The sequence below is a fragment of the Neolamprologus brichardi genome, chromosome 3, assembly GCF_056152115.1.
Source record: "Neolamprologus brichardi isolate AB-2024 chromosome 3, ASM5615211v1, whole genome shotgun sequence".
NCBI lineage: Eukaryota > Metazoa > Chordata > Actinopteri > Cichliformes > Cichlidae > Neolamprologus > Neolamprologus brichardi.
Window position 1 is genome coordinate 37,549,319 of NC_142106.1, and position 18,182 is coordinate 37,567,500.

General features: G+C 42.3%; 1 protein-coding gene across 1 annotated transcript; it reads right to left on the reverse strand.

Annotated features, from left to right (window-relative positions):
• Window positions 1–1,287: 1,287 nt before the first annotated feature.
• caap1 (caspase activity and apoptosis inhibitor 1) lies at window positions 1,288–4,074 on the reverse strand. The gene is made up of 6 exons (XM_006806261.2): window positions 3,890–4,074; window positions 2,953–3,144; window positions 2,362–2,446; window positions 2,209–2,266; window positions 2,060–2,127; window positions 1,288–1,943 (listed from the first exon to the last, which is right to left on the reverse strand). Exons 1-6 carry the CDS (start codon window positions 3,992–3,994, stop codon window positions 1,480–1,482), a joined length of 972 nt encoding a protein of 323 aa, XP_006806324.2. The 5' UTR covers window positions 3,995–4,074; the 3' UTR covers window positions 1,288–1,479.
• Between the last annotated feature and the right edge of the window lie 14,108 nt (window positions 4,075–18,182).

Here is an 18,182-nt window from a genome sequence, read left to right on the forward strand (position 1 = left end):
CAAAACGAGAGGTGCGACTATGAACCGGCGGGCTCGACGTTTTTCTGCGCGACCTTGTGTTTGACTTTGATAATAGCGCCATTCACAGAACCATCACGCTTCAATATTTTAACACGGTTCATTAGGTTCATTCGAATTCACAAAGCACTCCTTCAACAAAACAGTATCGTCTCACCTCCATCAATCCCATTTTCCAGCCTACTCATTTTTGAGGTCTGCTTAAAAAGCCATTTAATAGCACACACCAAATCGTAATTGGCATTCTAATAGCAGTAAATGACGCCGACAAATACTCACCCATCATAGACACTACAAGCACTTTACAATCTTTGTATCCCCCTGTCTTTTTTTTTTTTAAACTAAAGTGGACATTTTCGTTCCCTCTTCACATCATCAGCGAGCGCGGAGATACCTGCACATAAATTCACAGAGAGCGACACGTTTAACCCTCCCGCCCTCACCTCTTCCATGAAATAACCCTTTTAAATGCAAATACCTGGAGGCAACTGGCTTCTTATCGCACATTTCATTGTCTCCTTCGGGGTAGTGGGATAGAAAGCCTTTCTTCTCTTCATCTGCATGTAATTGCGTGCACACGGACACACACATACATGCAGCAACCATACAGTTTATGCTGGAGCAAAGCAGCTTTAGAATAAATCAGAGCAAAAGAAACTGCCCTGTTAGGCTAAGAGACGCTATTAATTCTCGCTGACTGACAAAAGCGCGAGAAGCAGAATTTAATTTAAAGTTATCCTGGTGGGAGAGCTGGCAGGGTCTTTGTTTTGATCTACAGGAGTGAGTGGGTAGCTGTCTAATCATATCATGCACTCGTGTCATTTTTGAGCCAGTGGGTAGTTTATGACCACTTGAAGGCTTACAGTTCCTTATCGGGCGGGCAGAGCAGAGAATAGCGGGATTTTGTATTGCTGTGCACGCTTTCAGTTTAACAAGTCAAACAGGTGTTGGGTGAAGAAAGGCTTCAAGTGTCTACAAGATGCAAACAGCACTGATACCACCTGCTCTGCCTTACAAACCCATGAAGTAACACACTTTTCTGATCCTCTCACATCCTCTAAGGCTGACTCGAGGACAGCTGCGTTTCCACGTGACATCATTATTAAGAAAACCTGACTCTGACTGGTGCCCGAGACCACTTTCAGTGTGAGTCTATAAACATGCCCTTGCTGTCCTCTCGCAGATTAGACACAGCCCTGCGGATGTGCTCTGACAGAGTAACACTGCCATCTAGTGCTCGATGGGAGAAACACATTTGGAAAAGTGATATCCAATCCCACGCAGGAGGAGGGGTCTTTGTTTAATGCAAAAACACAATTAAACACCATCTAGGAATCATTCCAATGTGGAGCAAAACAAACATCATGGTTTGAGCTGAGCTCTACAAACAAGACAGGATGTGCAAACTGAATTATTTTAAGAGCATTAATCATTTTACAAAACACATGAAGTAAAGACACGCTACGTGTTTGCCGTTACATGAGGGGTTTTCCCGTTACTTGCTTTCATTAGAGCCTTTATGGCTCTTGCTCTCATTTCCAGCTCCAGTAGCTCCAGCTGCTGAATCGACGGCTTACAAACGGCCGGGTCGCCGCTGGAAACGGGTCCGCTGACATCTGGGGACTGCAGCGGTGTGCTCGGTTCTTTAGCCGCGTCTTTGATGGGAGTGGAGGAGCACGCCAAGATCTCGCTCACGCTCTTGTCTATGTCGCTTTGAATGTCTTTCTTCGGCTCTGGATTTGCCGGCTCTGGATTTGCAGCCGGGTCAGTGCACAGCCTGCTGTCGTCATCGTCGTCTCCCTCCTTCACTGCCGCAGTCTGCTCCTCTTTAACGGTCTGCTCCTCTTTGGGTCCTTCTATGTCGCTGTCGTAAGTGTCTGCGTTTATGCTGAGGACGTCGCTCTCTTCACCAGAGCCGCCACCCTCTGTGAAGAAAATTACAGTCATTTAAAATGTGAAACGTCCCTTTACGGCCTCCTTCTGTCTTTGAAGTCTATAAACGCCTCGGGGATGTTCTTTGTAGTCATTACATATTAATTACCTTGCTTTGGGTCCTCGCTTTTTGCAGTTTCCTTGAGGCACGATGTTGAGTCTACAATACTGTCTTGCCTTGGCGGAGGGAAAAAATAAACATGTGAAATAAAAACACAGTCACAGTGTAGTTGTTCACTGATTAACTGTTTTACTCACTGGCTTTCCAAAGACTCCTCAGAGTTTTCATTGTCATTCCCGGCGGTCACCTCCTCCCCTTGACACAACGACACATTTTATGTGAAATTAAATGTTTTGCAGAAGTTTCAAAATGATTTTTTTTTCTAAAATAGAAACGTGCTTCAGTCTTACCTGCTAAGATCTGAATGAGATTTTTCTCCATGATGGGTTCCAGCTGCTCCCAACACAGCGTTTTGATTTCCTCTACACTGCATTCCTGTAAACGACAACATCTTTAAAAAGTATCTCATATGCTGGGCTACTTTAATGGCCTCCCAAGCCTTTGGCCTTAGCTCCCGTCTGCATGAGAACTAATCAGTTCTTTTTATTTTCAGATAAAGAGGAAAAGTCGTACCAGCGACTTGGCAACAAATATTTAAAAATAGCAGGTAAAGTCCAGCTGTTTGGAAATGAAAACCAATGATGTGTGCCACCACTTCACAAAACACAAACACAAATTAAATGTTAAATTCAGGGTCTACTGTAGGGCAGACAGAAAGATATTTGAGAGTCAAAATTTATAGGAAGGAAGTCTAACATTTCAACTGTGGCCTATTTACAAGTTTGGCAAGAATCTGGGCAAAAATATTCTTTGAGTATTAATTATAATTTATTCAAGAAACACACAAGTGCTTGATGCAGGTGGTCCAATCAGTCCAGAGTCCCAATAAGATGTTGAGTCTTGCAGATAACCGACAACGAAAGCCTTTTCAAACAAATCACCTTGAGTTCATCAGGAAGCATCTTCCGTAGCTTCTTCTCCCCCAGCACATGGAAGCACTGCTCCAGCATCTCCCGCTTGTCACCGACGTAAGCTGTGATGGGCTTAAAGGCCAGGCTGAGGTCCAGTCCCCCTTCCTCAATGTCACTGCCAATTTTGTCAAGCTCAGGATCAGCGAGTTCGTCCTTGGAGTCCTTTAAGTGGGGAAGACAAACTAAAGCACGCAGCTGCACTCGTATACACAGAATATGCTCTGCAAACTTAAATACAGTCTCCACAATTAGGAAACAAATAATTTGAACACAATGTTGTGACTCAGGCTGTTTTCAGTATTTTTTTTTGTTAAAGAGAAGATACACTCAGTTAATTAAATAGTGTAACAGCATGAAATCCAGCAGCACAGTTGCATTTAAAGGGATCATTAAAATTCATCCAAAGCAAATTTTAGTGCTGCGTAGTGGCTGAAATCCTTTAATTGGTTCTTATTAGCTAAAAGAATGTTAACTACACTAAAAAAATGATTTAAAAAAGACAAATTAAGACTTTCCTTTTATTATATTTAGACACTGCAGTGAATAAGCAGAGCAAACAATTCATTCAGTGCGACTTAATCAAAGTATTTAAAAAACGGTAACATGATGGTTTTCCCTCAGAGAGCACCAAACCAACAGTGAGGCTTTAACGCTAAAATAAAGTTCTTGTGACAATACAAACATAACACATAACGCAATAATAACAATAATAATCGAGAGACACTCGAGGTACACAAAACATCAAATGCGTCAACTTTTCAATCATTTAAACCAGTACGTAAATTTTAAACACAATTTAATTTACCCTCACATTTACCCTAAACTTATTCACATATATTTGTGGCTGTTATACTCCTGAACTTCTTTTCTATGGAGTTTAGCAAGGCGCTAGTCCCGAAAGCCTCACCTCTAAACCGGGTCCCGTACTCCTGCGTTTACCGCTGTCATGTCGCTCCTCGGACTGAAAGTGCTTCCTTTTCTTCTCGCTGGTGCTTGATTTCTTTTTGAGCATTTTAAACCCAGTCAAACTAGTCCTCCACTGAAAACCGCTACAACCGCCGAAGCTAAAGGTCGCGGGAAACACACGTCATAAGCGAGCGACGGCTTCTTCTTTGCGTCTTATCTGTGGCATTTATCGCCACCTATTGGACAGGAGCGGTTCCAGCTCGTGGCTCTCAGTGATGTCACTCACTGAGACGGGTTTGTTTATGCCACAGGCTTAGCTGATAGTAAAAGAATGGAGAATTCATTTAAAGGGTGAACTACGGTGCTTTTACTGCACTCCTCACCACCTGATTTTCCTGTAATCACCTGAGCCAAGGTGTGAAAGCGGGTGTGGGTCTCAATCAACCTTGGCTCAGGTGATTAGAGGAACATCAGGGGGTCCTTTTGTCCCTCGGGGGGGGGGGGATACTCCCACTGGGTTTAAATCTGGGACTCTCTGCCATTTGACCTTAGAACTGAACTGAAGCAGCAGCTTCTCGGATGAGAGGTGAAACGTCTTCAAACAACTTAACGAAGTCCAGACGCTTTTCTTTACAAGCTCCTTTGACTATGATGACCTGGATGACTGAGAACCTTCACAGACAATACTGTGAGAAAGTTTTGAGCCAGCCCTGGATTTCTTCATATATTTAAGTGTAAACACAGCATATGAGGTAAAAACAGAGTTTGTACATGTCTAACCAGCTTGAAAGACGATATTTGCTATGACCACCTGTATTCTTCAACATGGCCTGAACTCTCTTAGAGGCTTTCTTGTAATTTCTTATTGCCCCCCCCCCCCCCCCCCTTTTTTTTTTTTTCCTCTTACAGCATCCTGAGTTTTGGGGAAATTGTGTTTTTCATGGTTCCTCACTGCTGAATCATTAAAAGAGCGCTGTAACAGTAATAAGCACTATTGTGTGAATAACAAGCGAGTTCAGTCTATCAGTTCCCACCTGCTAACTAACAGCTCTGGCTCCAGGTGCAGCAGCAAAGCCCGCGGGGCTCGATGCTACGCCACATTCACCTGCAAACGTCTGTAATTCTGACTAAAACCTTCTCTCACAGCGTGTAGAGCGCACATACATTTCAGCTGTAGCCCGTCATCATTTTACTCTTCAAAGCTTGCTCGGATTACACTGACAGTCAGCCACCTCCCTTTCTACATGGCAGCCATGTGAATTCACACGTTTCCCATCCCATCACCGTGTCATCAAACGCTGCATATCTGATTTATCACCGCAAAACCTTCAAATCTGCTGCCTCCACTCATTTACATCGTTGAAGTTAGCAAATTTATATTATAAAAAAGCATAATAATGATAGATCATTGCAGAAAAGCTGCACAAGCAACAATCAGAAACAAGGGGACGCATCTAAAGTTCTGTAAGTTTAATTTAATGAAGGCTGATGTTATTTACTCGACCCTCTTTGCTTCTCTTAAAGAATATGTTCACATTAGCTTCTGCTTGGAGCAAAATTACATTATATTTAGCCAATAAATAAACCTGCTGCCAGGTAGCCATGCATTTTATTTGTCCGGACTGGAACACAAGTTTCAAGGTGTTGACGACACAAGCAAGCTGTAAATCACTCTAATTGGCTTCCCGCCTCTGCCTGAAATAAGGCGGGAGCCAATACCGTGGCTGCCCGGGCTCTGTGGCGACAGCTGTCTCCACATAATGCAGGTTGTTATCCTGATGCCATCCACCGAATTATGCAGTGGATGCGGTGGGAGGTGCGCATCGATCACAATCACGTCACAGTGTGTTTTCCTTGCAACATCTGCTCCCGTGTGTCTGGATATCACCTCATTAAAAGGGCAACGATGGAGCCGGCACTGTGGAGGAGGGCGCCGCTTTTGGAGAGCGGAGAAAAGAATCAGAAGAAAAAGAGGGAAAATAACACAACAACAACAACAACTTTGACAACTACAGCCAAAACGTTTCCATCAAAAATGATGTCGCTTTGTGACGGTTCTGCTCGAAGGGAACAAAAGGCACTCAAGGCTCGGCTGTTTAATGAAGGATTTCAGCTAATTGAGACCCACGGCCATTAGCTGAAAGCCTTTTACTGTTTTTCCTCGTTTGGTTTGCTTTCGTAATGCATGCAAAATAATAAATCATAGAAATAAAGAAGCATTCTTCAGTCACTGAAAGGGAGATTAGAGATTAGAAAACTCTGAGAGCTAAGAAAGTTATTTATCAGTGGAAACAAAGGCACGAAAAAAGAAAACAAGACTACGACTGAACAGGAAAGCAAATGGAAACGACACAGCTGCTGTTGGATCTAAAGCAGGAACTGATAGTGGAAGTATTTCCTACATTGTTCTCAGTTTAAAATACTGTCACACCGTAGCTCACACTCTAAGTGCGCTCTTCTGCACTTTATCGCACTTTTCCTCCCACTATTCTCGCAATCAGCCACATGTGGCTAAGTTAACATGTGCACAGTAATCTGGCTTCTGCATAATCGAAGCAAAGGGTGGTTTTGCCGCACAGTTACATAAAAATCATCCAACGGAACGACTTCCATCATCTTTAGATCGACTGAACATTGCGACATCTGTAGAAAAGCCTTTAAAAATAATTACCGTCCCCAAATAAAAAGCACCTTCATTAAATTCGAGGCTTATTTATCAGCTTATTAATTTCATCGCCTCTGGGACGCGAACACCTTTCACCAAGCGAGCAAACACGCAACCCTCCAATCAACACCTGCCACTGACAAGTCAACACTTATTGACAGCGGGCTTATTTTTAGTGAAGAATAACAACTTCACTGCCAACTGTGATACATGGTCCAACTGTGTGTTTCTACCCAAACCAACTGACACATATCAGATACTGAGGCAGAGCTTTAGACAAAGCTGTGCTTTCTCAAATGCCAAATGCTCTCCGAATGTGGAAAAAAAACACAGTTTTATCACTGTAAGAGCAGAAGAGTGAGAAAATGTGGGTAGTTTTATTTAAGATGACTTCAAACTGATCAGTAATAATAATTAAAGATAAAACTGGTGTTTTCCCTCTAACCTAAAGTCTAAACATTCAAAAATAAAGTGACTATAATCAAAAAAAAATGAAGCAACGCTGACCTCTTGCTGCTTTGTTCGGGAGGTCGAGGAGACCGAGTAAGCCAGCCGGCTTCGTGCTCTCTCTTTATTGGTTTTCAGCTCATGGCTAAAGCTCAGGGGAGAGCACAGAACACAGCGAGTCATGACTCCGTATCTAACAGTCACTGGAGCTGGAGCAGACTGAGAGGCTATTGACACTCACCCGCTTTAGTATTGCCACTGGTCCAAAGATCTGGCTAAAGACATAACAACCTAGGAGCGAAGACGTGACGCCAAATAAAGAGTGAAATGTAAAATGTGAAAGCAGTGGATCAACGGCCATCCAGACTGTGAACATGCTTTCAGTGAGTAGCCTCAGCTAACATCCATGCTAACAGTTTTGTTTTTAAAAAGCCAATTAAATTTAAGCTGTAACCACTGAATGGTTTTCTGTCTTAAACTATGCTCTCATCCATGTTTATTCTTTTGTTATCAAGCAAAAAACAACATAAGCACTAACTTGCTTCTCCTTGATTCAAACATTTGAAGAACAGGTGATAAATTATCCGGTCGTTAAGTGATGACGTGGCCTAAAGTAGTCTGCGTTTAATATGGCTTTTGTGTTGTTAACATGTTTAATGTTTTGTATTTACTTCTATTTAATCTCAAAAAGATCCTAAAACAGTCAGTGATCACTGTTGACCTCCCTCGGCTTTTATTACCGCTAATCATTTATTTAAGCTCAGTTTTTAAAACCTTAGGATGTAACTACAGCCCAGCCCATGCAGCAGTATATGAATGACTAACCTCGTATTGTGGATGGATTATCTCAGTTGTTCTCCTGGGCTGAAGTTTGGTCCTTTTACAGCATCCTGCCATGCGATTACATTTGTTCCTGACCACCGAGAACACTCACGTTAACTTTTATCGAGTGGAAAAAAAGTTAGCTTGTTTATATTATGCTAACATAGCTGTGTCGCTAGCGGTCACGTAGCACATCATTATATACCAGCTAGCCAAACTTCAGTAACCCTACAAACGTCACTGCTGTTTAGTTTTCTGTCTTCATTTATGTTGGAAGTGATAACAGAGCTGTACGTTTTAATTTGTTTCCAAAACCCCGCAGTCAGGACATGCTATATTGTATTTAGATAGAAGCTAGCGAGCTAACTTCCTGCTAACTTCTAACTCTGTTAAATGTCATAAATTCCGTTTTCATGGATGCCTGGATGTTAAACTCAATTGTTACACCTGGTGGAGCAGAACGCTGATCATTTTATTAAAGATGAAAGACTTTAGACAGTTTTTCAACTCTCAGTAATGCCATAGTGATCGTTTGATATATGGACCTGCAGCGGAGTTTAGGCCCAGACACGCTAGTGACGTCAGACTTAACGACCAGATTAGGTACGCCTCTTCAGCTGCTCATTAATTATTATATAGTCTATATTATAATTGTTAGAAAATGAAACGATACTTGTGAATTTTTCCGCTTGTATTCATGGAGATGACATGCTGTAATGTTCAGCTGTTGTGTCAAGATAAAGAAGAAGATTACATTAGGAACATGTGGCACACACTGACTAAATGTTTACATTCAGCGGTTTTGAAAAACAAGCTACAGCTGCACATAAAGGCTCTAAGGGGCCACTTGCTCCATGTCTGGCTCTGGATCAGACTACAGCAGCTCTCCTGCCTCCCTCATTCAGCATGCTGTTAACTGAAATATCAATTGTTCACACTTAAGCAGCAGTCTTTTTCCACAGTGCTGCAAGGCAGCTTGTTAGAGGACCGCATAAACAAACCGACACGTACACAGTTTGTCGCCTCGAGCAGCGAAAGCCAGCGATGTCTATTAAAATCTCTTCATTGACATCGAGGGCCAGTGGAGCTCATCAAGAACAGCAGTCGCAGCAGAGTGAAGTTGATTTGAATCACGGGCAAAACAGGAAATGAGAAACACTCTTACAGTGTTGCCTCTTGGCGTGCGCCAGTCGGTTTAGACTATAACAGAGGCCTCTTAAATATTCATGAGTCTGCTGCGGTTTGAAGCAGACATGTTGAAGTGCAACAAGTGTGTGTGCTGAAGTCAGGAAAATTCAAGCAGGAGCTTAAAAGGGATGATTATGATTAACGTGATGTGAGAAAATATTGCCTAAAGAACACTGGAGCAGTTATAGGACACTGACTGCCTGATGAAGCGTGACTGACAAGTTGTTATCCACTGAACACACCCTGGAAAATCCTGGAAAAGTTACATGAAGTTACAAAATGATCTTCATTAGAAAATAGCAACTGAGCCCATTAAGTGTCAGGAGGACAGTGTTACCTCAGGTCACACAGTGAAGCCCCCACCCAGACTTCTGTCCATCCAGAATTCTCCACAGACATCTCCCCCTACTGGCCATTAAAAAGAATGCATGTTTAAAGGCACTTCAGAGTCGACCGCTTTCTGTGGCCTTAATGAGAGTCTAAACCAGGGGTATCAAACATAAGACCAGGGTGCCAGAATCAACATGACAAAGACTCCAATCCGACGAACTAGACTGCTTTAAAAAATGTGAAGGAGGGCATACATTTTGGGCTTTTACTGACCTTTCCCAAGGCCTTTCAAACTACTTCAAAGCAATTGAATAACTGCTAAACAATTAAATGTGAGAGAAATTGCTGTTACTTCATAATCTACAATAGAACTTCTGTTTTTCACAACTCGTCTACAGTAAAAAAAAGAAAGAAAGAAAAACAGATGTTTTTTGTTAATAAAACAAAACCCTTTTGGTTTATAGTAACTAAAAGACAGTCTGGACAATGGGCTATCAGACCTTTTCTGTAATTTCACACATTTATTTCTTACACTGTCATTAACTACTAGAGCAATTTTCTGTCATTTTAGATTTAAGTGGGCTGTATGTGGTCCATAATGGAAAATGAGTTTGACATCCCTGGCCTAAACAAATATTATGCAAAGATTACATTAAAATGACAATACATACAAAAACAAAACAAAACTGCAATACAATAAAAAAAAAAAATAAGAGTATTGACACAGCTGCCAAAACATAGCCTACGTCTGCACTAATCCGGATAAATTTGAAAACGGCATTTTCTAAAAACGCTCCGCATCCACACTATCGTTTTCATCCACACAGAAAACACTTGTGTTCCAGTACTGCGCATGCGTGAAACGTAAGACGATTCGACCTGCGTCATTTCCGTCTGCCATTTATTTACTTTCTGATTTTTTAAAACGTCTCGGCACAATGTCGAGGAAAAGCGTCGAGTTTTATCTGGAGCTACCTGGAGCATGTACAAACTGATATTAATCTTTAATAGGACTGACAAAATTGAGAGTAAACAAAACAAATGCTGTACAATGCCGTCCCCTGTCTTTGTTGAATTGGTCACATGACTGCATCATATGACTAAAATGCATCTTCGTTTTCGAAAGCCTCCGTTTTCGGTGTCCACACTGCCACGCGAAAACAGCTTTTCAGATTTAGCCACATTTTCCTTGACCAAAAACGCCGTCTCAGTGTGGACAGAAGGCCAAAACGGAGAGAAAAAGATGTGTTTTCAAACAAAAAGCATGGTCTATTTGATTTATCTGTACATTTTATGCATGAAACATGATCCTCATTGGGTTGGTTGAAACACTTGGACTTCATGTCGGTGCTTTAAAGGTTGAGGGAACCTCGTCAAACTGTTAAAAGACTGAGAACAAAAAGTAGAGTCCACTGGTGGTACCCATCAGCCTCCTAGTAGATTCACCTATGGTATCAATTTGAACATCATACTTCACCTTGTTCTCGAGTTATCATGTTCATAAACGTAGATGTCCACCCCGCCAATCCGCCGGCCTGTTGGGGTGAAGACGACACCCCATGAGCCTTTTATTGCTGAGTAGTAAAAAAGGAAGTGGACCTTCAGCGGACACAACCATGTCAACAAAGAAGTCCATAATTGCTATGTTGAGCCCCGAGCAGATTTGATAATTGCATTCAATGCTGCATAAACCAGCATTTGAATACCACAAGTGAACCCAACATAAAGCATGAGCTTTATGGACGAGATATCCTAGAAGTTTTTATAACCGGGGAAAGTTTCCACTGCTCATTGACAACTGAGTAAACTCAGTTTGACAATGACAGCTGAAGAGAACAAACAAGTAGAAGTGTTGGGCCTTGAGCTGAGGTTGATGCAGCTGTTGTCTCTGAGGTCAAAAATGAGCCGTCAAATTCAATATTCCATCAGAGCGCTTTGTGTAACGTGGTCGTTCTTTTCATGTCCTGCTCGACATAGTCGAAATCGCAGGGGCAATGCATGGGTGACTTCTATTAGATGAAATTAATGTCAACACAATGATAATAAATAGAAGAAGTTACTTTCAGCTGATTGTATATTCACAGGGAGTCGCCACATGTTTGATTTGGCAGACTTTTACCCCAGATGCCCTTCCTGACACAACGCTGAAACCATTTGTGTTTCCTCCTGGGACTGAACTGGGGACCTTTTACTTATCCAATACACTGCGTCAAGCAACACAATGGTGGAGATAACTTCTATTGAACAAATGCTTTTTCTTTGTTTATTAGAAGAGGTTTAATCACACTGAAAACAACACAAAAAATAAGGCTGCATGGTCTTAAAATTCACCAAAATGCACTTGATGAGCCAGTGTGAGCACCTCTATAAAAGCAGAGGTTTTGGCAGTTTGCTGGTTGGGTGTTGACACAAAGCCAAAGAGGAAAGACATCATCAATTATCTTAAAGAATAGTTGCTGCCCATCAATCATTTCCATGTCCATCATTCAGCTGTGAGAAAGATTATTCACAAGTGGAAAACACTGACGATGGCTGCCAAGCTTCCTATGAGTGGATATCCCAGCAAATTCACCCCAAAGTTAGAGTATGCAAAAAAGTACGACCTCAAAAAACCCAAGAGATACATTGCAGACTCAACCGGCCTCAGTTAGCTTGTTAAATGTTAAAGCTCACGACAGTACAATTAGAAAAAGACTAAACAATTATACCGTAGCTTCTCTCTTATCAACACCTCGTGCCAACTGTTAAGCATGGTGGTGAAGGCGTGAAGATTTGGGCTGGTTTTGCAACCACATAAAAAGCCTGCTTTGCAGTCACTGAGTTAATTCCTCTGTAGGCTATTTATCCATCAACTAAAGCTCAGGCATACTGGGTCAAACAACAGGACAATCATCCCAAGCACAGCAGCAGATCTACAACACAGTGGGACCAGTCAAACTCCAGACCTCACGGTGATTGACATGCTGTTGAATACCCACAATGCGCGGATCCCCCCGTTCACCTGGCAGACATGCCGTTGGGCGCTGAAAGTTGACATCTCACAGATTCTAAGGCTGCATCAACATCATCATGAATTCCCTCTTACTTTGGCTGTTTTGCTTCTACCACGATAAAATCAGACTTCCTGCACAGCTCTTTCTCTCTCTCAGCGTATTTGGAGACCAGTTTCCCATCACAAATCTCACTTTTCTGTATTATTCGCTTGCTTATTGTGCGCCAGTCTACTGTTATGTACAGTACTGCCGGTCGCAGCTTCTTTTTTTCCAAAAATGACCTCTGACAAGAGAGCCTAATTTCTGCTGTTCAATACAGAAGAAATGTCAACTTTTACAAATGATGCCAAATTGCAAAACGCTTAGTTCTGTCTCTAATAAAACCTTTGCTCTGCTTCATTTCAGCAGCATCGGGTAATGCTCATATGCTGATTCATGGGTTTCCTCCTTTTTTTGATCTACTCTGTTTTTAAGGGGGTTATCTGCTATAAAAAGCCAGGCGTTTTTTTTGCGTTTTATCCTCAGTTACTTCGACACAAAGACATCTGCTGTGATGTTTACAACTCTGATGAAGTCTCACAAGTGTCAGCTGGTTCTATAAGCTACTGAATCATGGGGTGTATGTAGTTTTCCACACACGTGTCATATTGTTTCTGTTTTAAGGCTGGGTAAGGACTAGATTTGTTTAGATTTTGTGATATGTAAAACCTTATAACTAACAGAGAGTACACTTTCTTTTTACCATGACTAGGTTTCCTTCACATCCTGGATTTGCTATCAGAAATGAGTCTGCCAGAAACTATAACACACTAACTTAACTGAGGCAGATTTTTATGAAGTTTTTTTTACTCCTGAGAATTCACACTTTATTCCTCCATCCAAATAGTCTGGAGAATATCATCTTAAATCAACAGTGCGCCCAAGGAAAATATATATTTTTTAAAAAAAACGAGACTTTTTTCACAGCTGGTGTGCATTTCATATAAACCAGTCGAGTGATGTCAGTCATACTCATATTTCAGCTGTCACCGCAGTAGCTTTTTTTTCTGCTGGGATAAGCCTCCTGCTACTTATGCTATAAGCCTTGAAATTGTTTAGTAAATAACAACATGAAAAGTGCATTTCTTCAGAGATAAGGCAATGGATGAGGGATGAAAACGACACTGACATGTCTCATCTTCACGCATCCATGTGGGAGCAGCTTAGGAATAAGCAACATGTGAAGGCAGTGTGTGGGAAAAGGGGGGCGAGGAGATATCGGGAACTCATCCCATCTGCACTCCTGCGGAGAAAGAGCAATGAACTTTGAAGTTTCTTTGGAGCGCAACCAGCAGCTCGCTCGCGAGGTTCCCAAGAGCTGTGCTCAGTGTGTGTTCGAGTTAGAGTGAGTGAACAAGCAGGCACAGATAGCCTGTCGGGCTTAGCAGGGTGAAATGAGGACCAGGCACGGGGTGGGATTTGGCTTTCCTCTCTCCTTTGATTCAGTAATTGAGGGCTAAGACTGGGAGGGAAACTGACAGACTTTTGGCCCTCGAGGGCTGACCCCTAGCCTCCCAGAATCCTCGGGCACTACTTCGTTCCCAGATCGCTCGCTGAGAACATGCATTTCTTATTTAATACAGAAGAGAAACAAAGAGGTGAGGCAATTGTTATCTGCTATTGTCTCAGACCGACCTCACCAGCTCACTGAGAACAAAACCAGCTGTAGAAACAGGAGGCTGCAGGACAGAAACATTCGTTAAACGTAAATGGTCTGTCTCTTAATCTCAGCACGTCTACAGAGGAGGTTGCAACAGGATTCCCATTCACTCCATTACGCAGCAATGGTAACAACAGAGTGACACGTGGAGGAGCCAAGAATCAAACAGCTAACTGTGGAAACTAATAGACAACCTGCTTCAACCAACGGCTTCAGGAAAGGAAATGTTTAAGAATAGAGACGTCTGTGAAGGTTCTCAGTCATCCATCTCAGGAACCTCAGGACCTCAGGAATTCGCATGATAAGGTGGGGCCAGGTTTCACAATGAGCTCACCCGAAACCCTGGCTGATTGGGACCCACACCCAGTTTCACACCTTGGCTCAGGCGATTAGAGGATCATCAGGGGGTCCTTTTGTCCCTCTGTGGGGGGATACTCCCACTAGGTTTAAATCTGGGACTCTCCACCATTTGACCTTAGAACTGAAGAAGCTTCTCGGTTGAGAGGTGAAACGTCTTCAAGCAACTTAAAGAAGTCCAGACGCTTTTCTTTACAAGCTCCTTTGATTAAGAATAGAGACTCTACCAGAAAAAAGAACAACTACAAATCCCAGTGGTTAGAAACTCTGCTATTCCCAACAAAATCACCACAATGTTAGCAAGTTATTGTTTACCATGCTATCATGTGCTACAACTGCAAAATCTCTGCAGCAATTGAGCACATATTGGGATGTTTTAGTCAGGAGGGAGGTCACTGAGCAACCATAGGCGTATGTCAGAATTAGCTCCAGATTGCAGTATGAGAGGGAGTCCACACAAGTATGTGAACATTAGCTGGTTTATTTACAAAAGGGCAAAGCGGGAAGCGCTAAATCAGTAGTGCGGTTTGTGCTTGGATGAGTAAGCAAAGGGTGTGTGTGTGTTTGTGTGTCTGTGTCCATTAGCCTAGGAGTCTGTCTGTAACGTGGAGGAGAGGAGAAGAGAGAGAAAAAGTGGCCAGGCCAGGTCCTTTTATACTGCAGGCTGCAATCAGCCCCCTGATGACAGGCAGCTGGCTGGGCTTCCTCAGATTCACCCCAGGGGAACATGACCTACAAGACAGAGTCCAAGGGAGACTCTGACCCAGCTGATGGCAGAACTGCCACTAGCCATCCCTTCAATTATCACCACTGACAAAATGCATTTACTACAAGGGTTACCTTAGTTACCATTTGCACCCATGCCAACTCCCCTCTACCTAAAAAAGCATGTCTCAGAGATCGTAAGCTGGAGACACCAGAAACTGATGAAAAAAGAAACCAAACAAACACATAATATATTGGAGAGCTAGGCTCGAGACAGGCCATCAACCATCTGAGCCTTTCGGATGACTGATGTCCAGATGGTAAGGCTGTAAAAATAAGCACAATTTCATCAGATGCTGATTTGGTTTCTGTAAAGAGTGCAAAAAAGTAAGGGAACTGTGGCCGGCATCACTGCTAACACTCACTGCAAAAGGTTTCAAAGCTCAACTTAAAGCGAGCGCCTCTTTCTCCACTATACAGTCATTTAGGAAGCAAGAACTGAACTTGTAGGAGATTTAGCTTACTGTCTGCTCAATACCAGCTACATCCTGTTGTAACAATGCTGTTGCAGCACTATTCCCACTTTGCAAGCATCTACTTTCAGCTAGAAAGGATCTTCCACACAAGGAAAAGTGCTGGAGCAGAGGGAAAGAAGAACCTTTTTGACTCACTATGTATCGCTATATATGACTACATCAGCCCAGAAACCACTCGATTCATTATGCGCTGAAATGTGGCAGGAACATTTCTCAACCCAAACAGTCTAACTGTGCACGAATACAACTGTGGTTTCACACACGAACTCTGCACAGTGTTTGAAGTTCGTACATGTTGCACGTTGGAGAAGCCTACGTCAGATGTTTTCACTGCTATGAGGAATTTTCTGGTTTCAGGCACAGGCGCTGCATGTAGAAGGCAGAACACATGACTCCCATCTGCTGGCTGGGAATTCACTGGACATGAGCTGATCTCTCATGGATGCAGTTGTACATCACACTGGCTTTGTTCGAAGCTACAGCACATATGTTAAAACAAAGCAAAAAGAAATGTTAAACAAGAATACTCAGAGAACGGGCGAGGGCTATTCTAAAACTAAAACTAATGTATAACATGCTGACGTCATGGCATGACATTATGGCACGACTCTGACATCACAGGGTATCATATTAAAACAGTAAAAAGAGTTTTGTAAAGCTCTCTTCATGTCCTTTCATATGATATATTACTTGATATACTTCCTTTAAAAAATTTTAAAGGTCCACTTTGACCTTGGGTGCTGAAAGTGAAGGTCAAGGTCAAATGCTTAGTCAACCTTGGTGCTCATGTTCCCCAAAGCCTAGTCTATTGTTGTGAAGTTTGAAGATGGTCCATAAAAAAATGTAATTAAATTAAATCAGCTCGAGCTGTTACGACTTTGACGATAAAACCTGTAAAACTGTGATGCTAGACTCTTAACAAACAGACAGACGGAAAAACAGAACCAACAATACAGCCGTCCCTTTGAGGGGATAATAAAGCAAAAACATTATTATGACAAGATTACATTTGATTTTATATGAGTATAATGGATTACTTCCAGTCAGACTTGGACATATTTATGACTGATTTCAGTAGATTTACCTTCTCTAATGCATTGATTGTGTGGCTTAAAATAGCAAGCAAACAGTACTTTCCTCTTATTTTCAACAGTGAAGCTCAGAGTAAAACAATACAGTATGAAATGCTCTCAATATGTCACCAACCATAATACAACATTCTCAGACTTCCATCTGCTCCACAGCCTCCATCTGCTAAGAAAAACCCTCCACACACTCATATTCATGCTTCACATTCAGCGGACAGCAAAAATGGAAGGAAGTTTGATAAATCATAAGGTAGCTTTGAAGGGACCGATCTCTAAGTATGACTGACAGCAGCCAAGCCTGACATATTAGCACCATTTCCGACTGTCGGAGAGATATTTACAGTCACATAATCCCTGGATTTATCCATGACTAATTTCTCCCTCACGCTCTATCTCTTAAAGACTCTGAGAGAGGAATCGAAATCAGGTCAGATAAAAATATATAGAAAGCGACTCAAGGTGCATTTTTTTAAAGCAGTTGTAAACAAATAGAAATTGCAGCACACGGCACAAAACCTCCTATCAGTGTGTCCACTGAGGAAACGGCTGCCACAGGGCGATACTCGCTGCTGTTTCCATAGGTGGCAGTGTTTCCCTGCAGAGGAGGGAGAAAGGCTCTTTGCTGCCCAGAAACAATGATGCAGCAGCAGCAGACCTCAGTTCAACACGAGTATGATGTCATGCTGTGACAGGCATCGACCTGAAATTCAGCAGTCCGAGATACACGCTGCTTAAATGAATTTAAAACCGACTCAAATGTGACGTGCACAGGATGTCTTGGAGGGTTTTTTTGTTTTTAAGCAAAATTGTGTTGTTCTATAGTTTTGGGGGTTATTTTTTTCCCCACTTGGCGATGTCTTTGCGTCAGTAGTGTTCATGTTCCTCATTTGCAGTACGGAGAAATAAATTCTGTTACACATCAGAGCGATTTAGTCAGCAGGAGAGAACAATTAATATGGTCCCACAAGGTTCAGCAGATTGAAGAAGTGGGAGTGACTAGTCAGGAGTCTGGAAAGTGTCTGGACATATAAATGCCTTTTGTGAGCCTCAAGTGTATATTAAAGCCCCTTTGTGGTGAATATTAACTCCATCATATTGTTCTCAATGTAATTTTGATTGGCCATGATGGCAGTAGAACAATTTTAATCACGATGTAATTGATTTATTGTATGTATTGACTGTGATTGAATCTGATTGAGGGCTTGGCACGAGCTGGGGGAACCTCGGAGAAGACTGCTGCGCTCTTCTCGAATCAAAAAGAATGATCGTGCGACAAGATTGTGACTAAAATGTGAGCCACGGTGTTTTTATGCCATTAATGCTGTGCTATTAGACTCAGCCCAGCAGATAAGCGACCTAACCCAAAGTCCTTCTAGTCTGCTCAGACCTCCTGCGGCCACCAGAAGGCCCCAGAGGGCTCTTGAAACGTTCCACGAGGGAGGAAGAATAAAACCCATGAGAGTG